We start from the raw sequence: 15,132 nt of genomic DNA on the forward strand, positions 1-15,132 counted from the left end.
TTTTCTTCAGGGATTTCTATCGTATTTTCCTATATTTTGATCCTAGAAATCCAAATTTGCAAACTGGATCGATCTATTTTCAAAATTGACCGAGTCGACGTCGATTCTGGAGCAGAAAAATTGAATATCTCGATAGATTATGGTCGTAGCCCGACTCTCATTCGCTCCTTGGTTGTTCTAAACTCGGGGGTAAAAATGAACGGTAAATGATTTCGCGATCATTGAAAATATCGATGGCTATAAACGCGTTTATGTAGGCATATATAAAGATCGAACAAAGTTCCCTCAGCATGCTGCACTCTAGGGTAGCTCGCGCAGCAGTAAACCAGCGCGAGCCATAGATAGCGATCCGCATTCCTGTCTTTGTAATTTTTCAAAATCCCCCTGCAACCAACGCTCACAATAATCAACCAGCCCCCAGAGTCACGGTACTTATATTCTATCGTTACCGTTCGCATCTACCCATAGGCGCGGGCCATTCGCCCACGTATATTGAAACCATTAAATGCTATTAACTTGACAGCTGTAGCCAGTGCATAGCGATCGGCTTACATACATTCGTACATGAACACGTAGTACGTTAGATATGTCGCGGGGTTCTACCTGATCCTCGCGCTGCCTACCTGCGGCGTAAATTCAAAAAAAAAAAAAGAAAGGAAACCACAAGTCCCGGACTACCGTAAAGAATTTGTACAATAAAACGTCGATTCGAAAAAATCATTCCAAAAATCCCGCGACTCTACTCCTCCGGATGAAAAAATGAAGAACATCAGAGAAATCCGCGGATATTGCTTCTTCGCGGAATATTGACGAACGAAGATGTGTTCGCCCTCGGGGCTGAACGAGAACGGCGCATTCCGCGTCCGTCGATAAGGGACGTCTTCCGTCTTCTGGACTGTCCGAAGAGATACCTGGCAAGGTATATATCCTCCGTGGTATGTAAAATGTAATGTATGGGTGGGTATTTATGGTTGCCTCCGAGCGGGTGTATTTCCACTATGCCAACGTGCTCGTATTGTTAGTCCCCGCAAAATCTCCGCAGACTCGGTCGGGACGGACCAGCTCGTACGGTGCACGCCGCACGCGGAGTCTCGACGGGTCGTTCGAATACCTCGATCGGGATCTGCGACGGGCTCAACTTCCACCGCGGCAGGTATCCGCCTACGATCCGGGATAAGATAATTCATATCATCGATATTTTACTCTACCCTCGTCTTTGCATGATACCTACGTACGTCCCCGCCGCTGCGGGCGTACCAAATCAGAAGCAAATATCCCACGTAAAATACGCTTCGAAAATATCAGCGGAAAACGTACGCGCGAATCGTCGCCTCGACATTGCGTAACCGACGCGAAGGATCGACGAAAGGGATCGCAGGTAGTCGCATTTTCGATGGACGTCGTCCGAAACCCGTTTACCCTTCAAGGTCCCCGGGGCGTTCCCGGTCCAGTAGATCCCAGAAATCGCGACGAACCAGTCGGAGGAATTAGATAAACCCGTACGAACGGCGGACTCGGAATAAATTCAACCGTAGTGTGAGCCTGACGAGGAATATTTCGATCGCAACTTTCGACTTCGTTGTACGCAGATGCCGCGACTGCAGGATCTCGACTCGCTCCTCGCTCTTGTACGACCATCTCGAAACCGCTTACGCAACGCGAGTTTTGACCCCGTTTTAATTGACGTTACTCCACAACACGTACACGTATTTCGCAGTTTGATAAAATTTTTCTTTTTCTCTCTATCCCGTTTCGTTTGCTCCCGTTTCGTTCGCCGAAAAAAATTCGCTCTCTATGATATGTATCTGCAGCGAACTCGTTTCGAGTGTATCGCATGAATGGAATCCATTAAATTGCAATAAAGCGATTAGTTTATTAAATTCCGCGGACGTTGATCAAAGACGTAATTATATGAAACGTTCGATTCGAAGGTGTCCTTGTGTACGTAAGCAACTAGATCAATGGCCAACAGGTGCGACATTATTTTAATACCTGCTGTAACGGGTGATTATAATGATGATAACAAATTACAGCAAAGAATTAAATTAGGTAATTGTATGGGAGGGAATTTCGACTCACCGTTGACACAGAAAAAAAAAAACAAGTTACTGGCGTTTCAAAATTCCACAGACGAATTTAACGATCGGTAAGAGCTGATACTGCATCGATTCCGGTGCACTTTCAATAAGAAAAAAGAAGAAGAAGTTATCCAAAATGGAGGGACATCCGTTGATGAGGCGTTAGGCACACACAAGACGACACACGCGATGATGATAAAAAAAATCTCACGGTGTTTAAAAAAGCACTTTGAATGGTTTGAAAATTTTTAAATACCCCCAGCGACGATCAGCTGGATTTTAAATCCCTTCTTAGCGAATCGATCGAAGTTTTTTTCGCGTTCCAATATGTTTTCATTCGTCACATCGTATCCAACGTAATTTTCTCCGATAAAATCCAGTCGGCAATTCGTACACGCCGATCAATTTTTGTCTCCAAATAATTTTCTTCGCTGCACTCGATCGGACTCACGTTATCGGTTCACAACCGTGTAGCGGAGGAACCTCATCGTTCAAAAATAGCTCACGATTGTGAGGTAGAAAAAAGTGAAAAAAAAAAAAAAACAACTGTTTCTCATCACGTTTCTTCGCGAGGCTCTGTTTGAACATGTGTGATAAACCGTAGCGAATGTACGCGATAATTAACCAAGTAACGAACGAAAAGCAGCACACTGAGAACGCGACGACTACGACGACGACGACGACGACCAACGCGATGGTGCCTATCGGATGGCCGCAACGGCAATGCCTCAGAACTCGCGACTCCGAGCTGGTGCTCAGGACGGCTGAATGCCCCTGCCCCTGTCCCTGTTCCTGCCCCTGTCCCCATTCTCTTCCTCGTCTCTGTACGAACCCAGCCTCAAACTTACAGTAGTCGACAAGTAGGCATCTGACCGACTGTAAACTCCGTACGTGTACCACCACGGTCCATACAATCCGTAACAAGCGTATCATCGATCGTCGAACGAATGATGAAAAAAAAAAAAAAAAAAAACATCAATTCGAAATTGAATTTCATTGAAAGTCGGAGGATCGCGGAGTTCCAGTTATTTCGATTCTTCGTTTTCTTATACCTGCAGCGAACGATCGGTATACGGGGTAACTTATTGGAACGCTCCAAGTTGCAGTTACAAAACGGTGCCAGGTGGTGCCTGCCACCCTGCGCTAGAAAATCCCCTGATCCCCTGATCCTTTGCGGTAACGCGTACTGTCCCGTGTGTTACCCAGTTATTTCGGGGGGTGGTGGGGTGGGGTGGGGTGGAAAAATCAACGGCGGAATTACACAAAATTTTCCTCCACGCGTGGCAAACTGCGTGAAAACTGACGTAATTCGTGTGACGTTATTGCCGCACGTATATCGACGTCGTTTTACGAAGCTTTCATACACCGCGTTGTACCTACTGTAATACACGGGTGTTCGAATCGGGGTTGCATTTATCGATCGCCGCCCAGCGATTCGCCATTTTATTTATTTTTTTTTTTCTATTTTTTATCCTATGTACGCGGAAACCCAACGTAAGCTCACAAACGGGAGACACACGACTATCCAAATTAACGTACAGCGTATAATACAAGGTAACCCGTATACAAATACCTTACGTTCTAAAAATATCGTAAGATCTGCAATCGTGCATAGTCTATAACCGCATCGCGCGACCGCAATTTTCCCCCGTACCTGGACGGGGTTCGTGATATTCGATTTTAGCTTCCACCGTTCAAAGGTAGGGTAGTTCGTGAAATATATCAACGTAACTCCGATAGGTGGGTTGGATAGGTATGTACGTATACCTACGTACCGAGTACAATATAATCTATGCCTGCACTGTCGTGACTCCGAACTTCGGAATCGCTGGATTAATTTATTAGTCGGTCGGACAGGTGCCCATTAAATAAGAAAAATGAGTAACAATTTGCGAAAAGAAGTTGGAAAGAGAAAAAGAAAGAAAAAGAAAGAAAAAAAAAAAAATCGAAGGAAGTTGAAAAAAAGAAAATTAATTAAGAACCCAAGGAAGGGAGGACGAGGTATGACGAAGCGTGGATAATTTTCCGCGTCCCAGATATTCTCTCCTAATATCCGTTGATGGGATAAATGTATTTAATTCGTTCTGAGCCGTAATATCTCATCAAGCATGTTTCTGCCACGCGTAGCTAATACTCGGACGGAGACGCGGACGTCGGGAGAGGGTTGGTGGTCGGTTGGTTTATTTGGCATGATCGATATCGCTCGGTGCTATCAGGGCGTGAACGATGAAAAAGAAAAAGCGCTCGCGTACCGCGGGGAAACTGTATCGCTCGGTGAAACGACGACGACGACATAACGCGGACGACTCTCAACTGTGAGATATTAAATCCGAATGAGGTGTGGGTGGATTTTTTCGAGACGACAGGTCTCGGATCGCAATGCGCTCGGAAACTAATTAATACGCGCGTAGCTCTAACGGTACCGTAAATATCCCAATATTGGAATCGCCTCGAACGAAAATTTATTGTCCCACGTTAAACGGCGGATTGAAAAGGGACTTAGATTAGAAATAAAATTCTATTTCCATCGAGCATCTTTGTGACGGTACAAAGAGCTATTTACTTTCTTTTTCGTCATTTTATTTGCATACATTTATTTTCAGTTTTTTTCCTTTTTCCTTTTTTTAAATATAAAGCAGTGACCGGTATACACGTATACTGTCATTAGCGACGAGTCAGCGACTCGATTTAGCGTTCGATTCTTCTCGATCCGTCGCGCACGCCCTGGTATTGTAATTTCTATTACCATGAGAATGAAAACCCCGCTCTACGTATAGGTGTATAATACATGCGATTACATTGAAACTCCGATGAGCGAAAGAGAGGTGGATCGAAATTGCGAGAAATAAAAAGAGAGAACCGGTCGGAATTAATTTGAATCTAAATGAATAATTTGTAATGGAAAAACTCAAGCTGCGAATCGAACGACGAAAACGACGAGTGGGTACCCAAGGAATTTTTATATCCCCGTCTGAGAGTTACAAACTTCGTTCCAGTTTCGGAACTTTCGATCTTCAAATGATCCGCCCTGTCATTGTTTCAGAACTCGAAGATCTGCCATCTCCGATTTCACCGCGGGGTGTCCGTTAGATCTCATTCGATCGAAATTCATAACTGCGAATGTGAAAGTGTGATAAACTTGACATTAACTTCGTCCCTAGATCCGGAAGGATCGTTCTTTGGCGAGGAGTTCAAAAAAAAAAGAAAAATCGACATTCTTTCGAAGAACTTCTTCAAAATTCTACAACATCGAGGGATCTCAAAAATTCATCGAGACGCAAACGCCCGGAATTTTTCTACTCGATTCAACGACCAAGTAACTCTCGAATATCACGTTTATCGCTTGGGGGCCTCGGAAGCGGCTGCCCAGTTTTTGTTTCGCAGCGATTGTGAGCCAAGTTCATTTCGGTTTTCGCGCACAGTTCATTGACTATAATAGCACACGCGAAATTTCTTGATTATTTATACTTTTATTTTCAGGTTTCTCGAACACCTCTTGTTTCATTTTTTCTTTCACGTTTTTATATCCATAGCACTTAGTTAGACGGGGTCATCGTTCTCCTATAGATCGTTACACCTGTGTCTCTTTTCATATTCACATAAGGCAGGTGTACGTATTATGAATCCACCGACAATAAGTGACTAAATTTATACTATACCATAATTCACGAATCATCCTTACGAAGAAAAGAAAAAAAGCAGAAAAAAAAAAACCGCCGAGATGAATATTAATGATAATTCTCACGTGCATCAGGGGGCGGAATCATAAATGCAGTTTGCTTGAGTTCTCGAAGCTTAATGTTTTTTTTTTTCTTTTTGTTTTTTTTTTCTGCACGCAGCGAGGATTACTTGACAAGCGTGAGAGCAGAAAATTCGTTCCGCAAAGTAGAGAGAAACAAAAACGATTTAAAAACATGAAAAAAAAAAAAAAAATCAAGTAAAAGGTTGTAAAAAAAAGTAGCGAGGGCGGAAGAGAGAAAGAGAATGAAACGAGGGTGAAAGAGTTGAGACGGTAATTAAGGGCGAAGTTTTAATTGCTTGCAATAAAGTTGCTCCACAATTAAGAGCGCATAAGTCCGCTAGACACGTGCCCACGTAAGATAAGGTTCTCAGAGTTGTTTTTTTTTTTTTTGTTTTTTTTCGGGTCTATGAATCGCGGTAAATTGTATTTAAATATTTTACTCACCCCCCTCGCGCTCGTCGCTTAAGATTCCCGACTTTGCCAGCGACAAAATTAGCCGAATTTTCGTACACATCGTCCGATCGGGTCGATGAATAAAGCGACTCGCTGCAGAATGGATTAATTTAGAAATAGGATCGTACGTCGAGATACGTATCGGAGGTGGGCGACGGATCTATTGATCGTGGTCACTGGATGGAAATAGTTTGCATGGACGATCACCGGCTCTAAACATTCGACCTCGACCCGTTCTGGTCGCAACGTGAATCCCCCGATGCACGTGTGTGTTGAAAACGTACCTTTACGTACCTACACACCACCGACAGGTAGGTGGATATCAAACGATAGACAAGAAAAAGGAACGGCAAGGAACACGCAACGCGGTGGAACGTTAACGTGAAAATCTTCGACCACCGTCTGCAACTGTATACGACAACGGTGGGCGTTACGATTCGGAGCGCATAAAAAAATAAACGAAAAAGGGATGAGATGGAAAATAAAAGAATCGGATAGATGGGAATAAGGAAAATGAGTCGATGTCAGTTTGGTCGATCGTTTGTCTCGGGGTTGCACGGTCGTTAAAACGGGGAAAAGAGTAAAGAGAAGTAATTTAAACGAGCGAATGGAAGTCGGAACACGTATACACGTTGGCATTGGGTATGGATGGTAATGCCCGGGCAACAGTTCCAACAAAATTAACCATAGATGGGCTTTTGTTGCGCGTAATTCAAACGACTGGCGCTACGGAGGGAAAAAAGTGGGAGCCATTAGCTTCCCGGTTCGAATTAAATGATCAGACGACTGCCCGTAGGTATCGGAACTTATTTTGTTATTCAACGGCGTTAATTATATCAGGGCGTTACTTCGCACCGAGTAAATCTGTAACAAAAATCTCACCGTCACCCACGCGATAATTAATAATTTATCAACGACCGAGGCCCCTGGAAATTCGTTTCTCGTATAGCCGCACAGCTTTTCGGCGGTTGCTCGTCGTCATGCGGAGCCGAAAGAGAGAGAGAAAGGACAGGAAAAAATACGCGGTCACGTTGTTTCCCATTCCGCGTGATCCGAGAGGCGCGAAAACACCTCTTTTGACACGTTGTCAAATTAATTACGCGTCACTCGTTGGTTCGTTAGCGAAGGTTTCGTGTCGCACACGTAACGACGTTTCTAATTCCTTGACTCGATGCTTTTAACCGACTCGCGAGAATTATCTAATCAAACTAACTTTGGCGACTTGCGAAATCTCAGTTGCCGCGAGAGGAATCCGAGGTAATAAAAATCCATGCGAAACACGTCGACGAGAAATTGAGTTTCCTCGCTAACGCGGTGGACTATCGGTAAAAGGATGTCGGTCCAGCTAAATTGCGGGTACAGTGTATTAGAATTCCTCGCAGCTTTTAAACGGCGAGAAAAAAAAAAGAAAATAACGTGTTCGCTTTTTCCTGGATATCTGCTACGTGACGAGAAGGTACGTACGAGCGAACTACTCGTAAGCGAGCCGCTGTGTCTACATCTTTTTAATAGAACGCGAGGGAAGGACTTTCTGTGAGCTTTTCACGGGCTCGGCAAACAAGAGCGGCGGCGAGGGTTTCACCTGTGGAATATTACCCGAAGTGGAGAGGAGAAAAAAAAACAGAAAATCCAACGACTAATGGACGACGTTGCTCGCAGCGAAGCCCGACGTGATTTTTTAAATTTTTATAGCGACTCGATTATAATTCATGGTGATTTTCCACGTCGTCGTGACCGACTACGTTGATGCATACGTTGCACGAAGCGAGCGATGTAGTTGAAAAATTAGGCTAACATTTTTATTCGTCGCTCGAGGGGGTGACGATAAATCAGTCGCGGTATCTTCTCTGCGCTCGACGAGCCCCGATAATCACGGGGAAACATCGATCGGAAAGTCGAGTATCGTAAAACTATTTCATTGACTATAAATGGGGGCCCGTGTTACGGACGTTCCGACGCAGCCACCCAAATAATCGGAACCACCGGTAACATCCTACGGAGATTATTCCCCTCCGGGGGGTTCCGTTCGTGATCTACCGCGAGCATCGAAAATAAATAAACCGGTCAAAAAAAAAAACGAACGAACGATCGAAAACCTTTTTCCTACTATCTTTCGAACGACGACAGAAAAAGTTCGTACTCTCCGTTCACCTGCGGCAGGTTTTTCCCCCGGTGTGATCCCGAATATCGGTAACAAGACGTTTCTCGGAGGTTCGTTAACTTTATCGCCTCTTTCGCCTCGTCGTCCGTCGATCGGCCGATTCATCCTCGTTACACAACTTTTACCGCCTCGCAACGATGCGGCGTCACTACCGTGATCCGAGAAATGAAGCAACGAACGGAGGCAGCCGCCAGACGTTCAAATTGTTTCGTGAGTCGAACGCCTCTCGTGGGCGAAAAAACTTATCAAATCGTTAAATTATCGTTATCAACGTCGACCGGTTGAGACTAGAAGAATAATATTTTTCACGCGTCCCGTACCTCCGTCAAGTTTTATACGTTACATACATGTATCCAGTGGCAATTACGCGCGCAAGTACGAGTACATCGAGTACGCGAAACGTGTAATTATTTAATTAGTGTACGTCGATTCGAAAGCCGCGTGCTCGCGGTCGAAAGAAGGTATAACGGCTTTTGATGCTCCCTTCGGGCTATGCGACAATCAATATTACAACATCCTGCCGCTGCCCGCAAGTAGAAAGATCGATGCCTACCGCGCCGCGAAGAGCGAGCTGATTGAATATGTGCACATAACGCTTATTCCAGATCTCAAACGATCGAGATAAAAAAAAAAAGAAGGATTTCGGAAGGTGCGGTACGCCGCTGTGGAAAATTGGAACGGAGAAAATTGATGTACGGATTTTCTCGAGGTAGTTAGACCCGCGAAGCCGGAGATGCAGAGAGACGGAGAGAGAAAAAGGCGAAGATTCTCGTTACATTGATTGACATGGAAGCCAGTGAGTGGAAGTAATCGATTATTAGCCTTACGATTACCGAGTGATATATCCTGTTTCTGCTCATCAGTGTCAAAGTCTCGATCCTCCTATCCGCGGTATAAGATCTTCCAATTAGGTATCGAACTGTCACCCTGGCGTAGAACCAGAATTCCATAAACCGATGCGATAAATGCCGAAGCGACGTCACCTCCGCTATCCCCCTCCCCGAGTTTTAATTTAAAACAACTTTTTGCCCACACATTCGAACCTTTGACTTCATTTTTATTCCACGTAATTCGTTGATCAACTAAGCTCATTTATCTATTTTATATTCCTCCGATTACCGGAGCACAAGATCGAATGGAACTCGTTGAGTAAAAACGATGAAAAATACTTTCGAATCGCGAGATTTTCTTCAATTGCAAACTCGAAAGCCCCTCGGGTGCTCGGATGTCAATTTAATCCTTCGTTCCTCCGGTTCGCCGATCGATTACACGTTTCGTCATTCGATAATCGCGAAAAGAAAGGAACGAGGAAAAAAAAATCAACCCATAAACAACGGACCCTATCCAACTAATTTTCAACGTCCAAGTAAGGTTCCCGCAAGGACGTTTTATGTCTCCGAGATCCCCGAGGAACAGATAGCGGAGTCCCGTTTCCAACTACTCGTAATCTCCGTGGTAATATACGTCCCCCCCCACGGTTGTAGGTACACAGAAGTTGTAGGTACACTCTAGGTGTCTCGTAGAAACCGCAGAGATCTACGGCCGACTCGAAGTTGATCCGCTATTAAGGAGGTGTAAAAATGTCGTAATGGGGACTCGTTTCCACTGTTACCATATTTCTCTTTCTCCCCGTTCCTTTCTCCCGAACGTTTTAAACAAATTTCGATTCCTTTTTTATTCGTTGAAAATAATACCGAGTTCGAAGGAAGAAAATCGCCCCGTAAATCATCGAGACGTTACCCGTTTCACGTGGTCCACCAGTCCGCTTACCGCATGCCTCGATATACATGGATCAGCAGGTGCGTGCGATGCTGCAAGACGTCGCGCATACGTACAACGTACAGTAGGGATAGGTAGGTAGGCATCGCGTTTCCTAGTCCATCACCGCGTTGCCTACGTACCCACATGCCTACCTTAATGTTTGAAAATCACCGCGTCTACAGGCGGGTATATACGTTACGTGTGCGTATCCGTACACGATCCACGTTCACTCGGCGGTAGCCGTCGCCTTCGTATCCCACTAATTTATTTACCCACCGTACTCGCGGTAAACCCCGTGTACGGATGTGAGTAAAAATACTTTTTCGAATGTGTACATTATTATACTTGTTAGTTAGCCGCAAAGACGTACGTGGTAAAAACCAATTATAGGGCTCATTAAGCAACACCGGGGTCCCGACACCCGCGGTACCTGCAACGCGCTTACACTTCCTCATATCTCTGGAATAGGTAGGCAGCCCACAGACGTTAAAAATGCTGCTCATAATACGCAAGGCTGTGAGCCCGAAGCTACGGTCTCTCCTCGCGTCATTTGCCCAAGGGATTCGCGATTTGCGATGGTAAAAGATTTTTCACCTCTCTCGATATCCGTTGGGAGTGTCGAGTCGATTAGACGGAGATGAAGTCGTTCGTCGAAGAAGGCGGGACGCGGCTCGGATATTCGGGTATCGGAACACCGGATGATCTTTCGCTATTTCTCGATGTCTCGAGCGCGGTCCAGCGGCAACTCGCACTCGTCTCTCTCGTGAAGACGACGAGACGAGTGTATCTATCTCCGACGGGGGTCAGAGTCCGAAGAAATTCCTACCGGCTTCGCTTCGAATTTATCACAGTGGGTAGGTGGACGAGGGATAGGTACGTGGTCGAGAGGTAGCGAGGTTCAGAGTTCAAAATCTTAAAATGCAGGAGGAGACGAGGAGCCTCGTAAGCCCGACGGTTCGATAAGTAGGAGGAAGCGGCGATCGGGGCGGATAGTCGCGGGGGTTCGAGAATAGTTTACTCGATCTCTTACGCGACGTACTGTCGTAACTTTTACCCGTGCGATCGCGTGTGCATACGTATGCGCGAGTTGAGAAAAGAAAAAAATAAAATAAATAAATAAAAGAAAAGTAAATAAATAAATAAACAAACAAAAGAAAAAAATGCGGATAGTTCGGAGAGACGCGCGAGTACCAGGCGCGAGGCGCAGGCACCCCTCCACCTCCCAACCCCCTTCGCGGTAGAAACCTTTAATCATTGTCAATCAGGTAGAACGGCGCTGATGCTGCACCGTTACGTCATCGGCGTCTCGCAGCGTCGCGTTGCCGGGAGAGATTCGACGACGACGAGAGGGAAGAAGAGGAGGAAAACGTCGTAACCGACCTGACATTCCAGGGTACACGTTATACCCGGAGTACATGCAGCTGGCAGGCAGGTAGGTAATAGCGATGGAACGTTATACCCTACAGTCTGTACCTTCCTGGCTGTATAATACGCGCACACCTCATCCTGTGGTAGGCAGTCCCGTTTTCCATACGCCGGTGATAACGACCGTACCCGACGTACGCGAGGTCTAGCTATTTCCGTAAAACGACGTTCTCTCTCGTGTTGTACGTATGTACACGCGTCGTTTTTCGGATCACGAATTTCGTAAACTGAAATAATTATGATCTCCCCGTGCGTACGTGAGCCGTTGCGGTGTTCGTTGGAGATTAATGACTCCAACGTCAACGACACCGCTATATCAACGTTTGAATGCGGTTTTACTCGTCGACGAGACGCGACCGGAGTCTCGGAATCCGGTCATCCAACGGTTGCGTGGGCGTTGCGCGACTCGTGCTCTCGGAATATTCTCAGGATGGCCGAGTCCGAGGTATAACTACCTACCTACCTACCTACCTACCTAACTCCTTCTACTCCGACGTGGGCGAGGAGTGTCAACAAACGCTTCTCGCTCGAAACTGACGTGAGAAACTCGAGAAGACGCTCAAGATTCTCCAAATATTACAACCCCCTCCGAGAGTTTCGGTATACCCGACAAAACGAGGATACCTTCGCCCTGCTCGAGGTTGAAACGATTCCTTTCCGGGGCAACCGCACCTTTCTTCTCCTCTCTGTCCCTCCCGCGCCGGATGGTACGGAGGTGACGTCGGGGGAGCCTGCACACGTGGCTTTCGAAGCGTCGACCGCGAGCTTTTCCGAGTCGCGGTTAGCGACGGGGGGGTTTTTTTTTTATTTTTTTTTTCCCGTTGTTCGCACGTGTCAACGTGCACCGCAGGGAAACGTTTATGTCCGAACGAATTTTTCACGGCTCTCGACGGCAAAACATTCCCAACTACCTTTAAACCCCTCAACCCTCGACCCTCGGGCTTTTCGCCCTTCGCTGCGAACGCTAATTAAACTTCCGACGACACTGCGAAGGGCGAAGGATTTTTTTGCACGCACGAGTTAACGAAACCTTCTTATAATTTCTCGATAAAATTATGATGAAAAGAAAAAAAGCCAACTTGATTATCGATTTTGTCGTGGGAACGGCGAAGCCGCCCTCCTCGTGATCAAAATCGTCGTACTCCTTCGACGAAATGTTATTCGGAAAGACTCACATTTTCGGATGCGATTCTCTTGGCTTCCGCGAGCACGTCGGCCGCCGGAGACAAGAAGGACTTTAGAAATTCATCGAGATTCCCGTGATAGGCGCAGACCAGGATGTCCCGAGCTTGTCTCGTCAGTAGGTCGAGCACTCCGTTCCCATAAAGAGGGCCCAGAAGACCTCTAACGAGCGTCGCGACGTCAGACCGTCCCTGATGCGGCTGAAGCTGATTGTTGTGCTGGAAAATAAAAGAAAAAAACGCGCGTATGAAAGGCAAACGCACGAACATGGCTGATCGATGAAATGATGAGAAAATAAAGCCACCAAGAACCAAGGAATAACTTTCAGGGATTATTTGGCGGATGGGGGATGATTCTTGTTTGCGATAAGTTGTGGTTTTTAATTCGAGAGTGCTCGAGATCGTTTCAGCTCGGTGGATGTGGGTTCATTGTGCGACGACAGAACACGATACCGAGGGGACCTCGTAAGTTCCACGGAGTGCACCAATTTTCGCCTCGTTATCCAGAAGTGACGGGAGAGAGATGAGCGAAAAGCTGCGTAACCTGGCTCTGAGTTTTTTTTTTTTTTTTCGAACCTCCGGAGGCCACCCGCAACTCGTTTCCGCCCTCATGCGACACCGTGCGACCCCGTCCGCAGGGGTGAGCGAAGAATTCGTAAGAATATTCGATAACCACACGATGCGCGCTTTGTGAGAATTTATAGGTCGCGGTATATCCATCGGTGTGTATAAGTTACGCGCGTAACGCCGCACGGGGATATCGCACGTGTCTAGCTAAGTGCAAATACATCGTATATAAGTACAATATGCCAACTCTACCGTTCTCCGGGTATTCCCGATGAATGGGGCTTTGATCATCCGTTTGTGGAGCACGTGCTTCGCGGTTCACCCCCCGGCGTCTTATTTACCATTTCCGAATCTTGTTTGCTTAAAACCTCCCTCCGCAAACAATACTCCCCACTCCCGCTTCCCCGTTTAACCGTACGAACCCCCCCCGTTGAAGCTAATAAAATAGAACAGAGCTGGGGCTAGGGTTGGAGCTGGGGTCGGGCTTCGGAATATTGTGTGTACACAGATAAACCCGGTAATAATATATTGCGCCGTTCGTTGTATCACTCGTAAAATAATTCACGGTAACCGTAAACCCGTAGCCGCATGAATAATATTTTCCCCAACATTTCCATTCGATTTTCAACGATCCGAATCGACGAAATCTAATTTGATCGTCACGGTTCCCCGATTCTAAAAGAAAAAAAAAAATTGATGCGTTTTCCGATTTTTTTTAAAATGTAAGTTTTTCAGTTTCAAAGATCTTTGAGTTTTTCCAACGGGAGTCGCTTCAATTATCGAGAGAAATATTCATTCTTAAAGTCGGGTGTCAAGTTCACAGAGGGGTCATAGAGTCGGCTCCAGGCGAAGCGGTTTGTTTACCTCGCTGTCCTCTACCACCGATACCTTCAGATAAACGTCGTCAAACTACGTACGGACGGCGCAACTTATGCAGGAATATAATTTAATGCATTCACCGTATACAGACGGGATATCGCTCTCCCTGGCACCTGCCACCTGACTCTGCTCACCCACACGTACACTTTCCGCATCTAAAACCGAACGAATACACCGCGGCGGCTTTATATTCTACGTCGTCGTACGATCGAACGTCTCGGTGAAACGTACAGCTTGAGGTATCGTCAATTCGACGACGACGACCACGACGACGACGAGGACCAAAGAAATGTTGATACAACCTCGTCTGTAATCAAAAGGAATCCGTCGACTGGATCCTAATTTTTCTACACCGAAAAGCAAAAAATTGGTGATTGGTTTTCGGTCTGTCGTCCCAGCACTGGGATTGCTGTTTCAATTCATCTAATTTTTCCCACCTTCCGCGGTTCGATTGACGATGATTATCGCTATCCTCAGTTTATCCGATCAATTCTGATTTCATCCGTACACCACGACGACGTAATAAAAGTATAGTAATACAAATAGCGTGTCGCGGGTATTGTTATAATGGGTGAGTTGGAACTCCAGCAGCCTCAGGAACAACGTTGACCTTTTACCCAAGTAACCACGAGTCTAATATAAGCGTAATAAGTGTCGTGATTATAAGTCGGAACGTAGTAAGTCACCTCGTTAACTCGAAGGCATGCGTTAATTTGCCGTTTCTGCTAATTACCGCCTTGATTTAATGCAAACCAATTGCCCGGGCGTACGAACCTACCACGTATTACAGCTTACCCGTATACCTTACGCGTACGTACGTACGTACACCTATGCCAGTAACCGGGTAAGAATGCGCTAACCTTCGGGACCCGATTCCGATAATTC

The 15,132-nt window shown here is 46.0% G+C and overlaps 1 protein-coding gene across 1 annotated transcript in view; it reads right to left on the minus strand.

Annotated features, from left to right (window-relative positions):
* Window positions 1-15,132, minus strand: part of LOC105692398 (rho guanine nucleotide exchange factor 40-like) — a 121,611-nt gene that overhangs the window by 81,082 nt on the left and 25,397 nt on the right. The window contains 1 exon segment of the mRNA XM_048659852.1: window positions 12,796-13,020. Within this exon segment, the coding sequence (XP_048515809.1) occupies window positions 12,796-13,020 (225 nt within the window).

Source organism: Athalia rosae, chromosome 8, assembly GCF_917208135.1.
Source record: "Athalia rosae chromosome 8, iyAthRosa1.1, whole genome shotgun sequence".
Taxonomy (NCBI): domain Eukaryota; kingdom Metazoa; phylum Arthropoda; class Insecta; order Hymenoptera; family Athaliidae; genus Athalia; species Athalia rosae.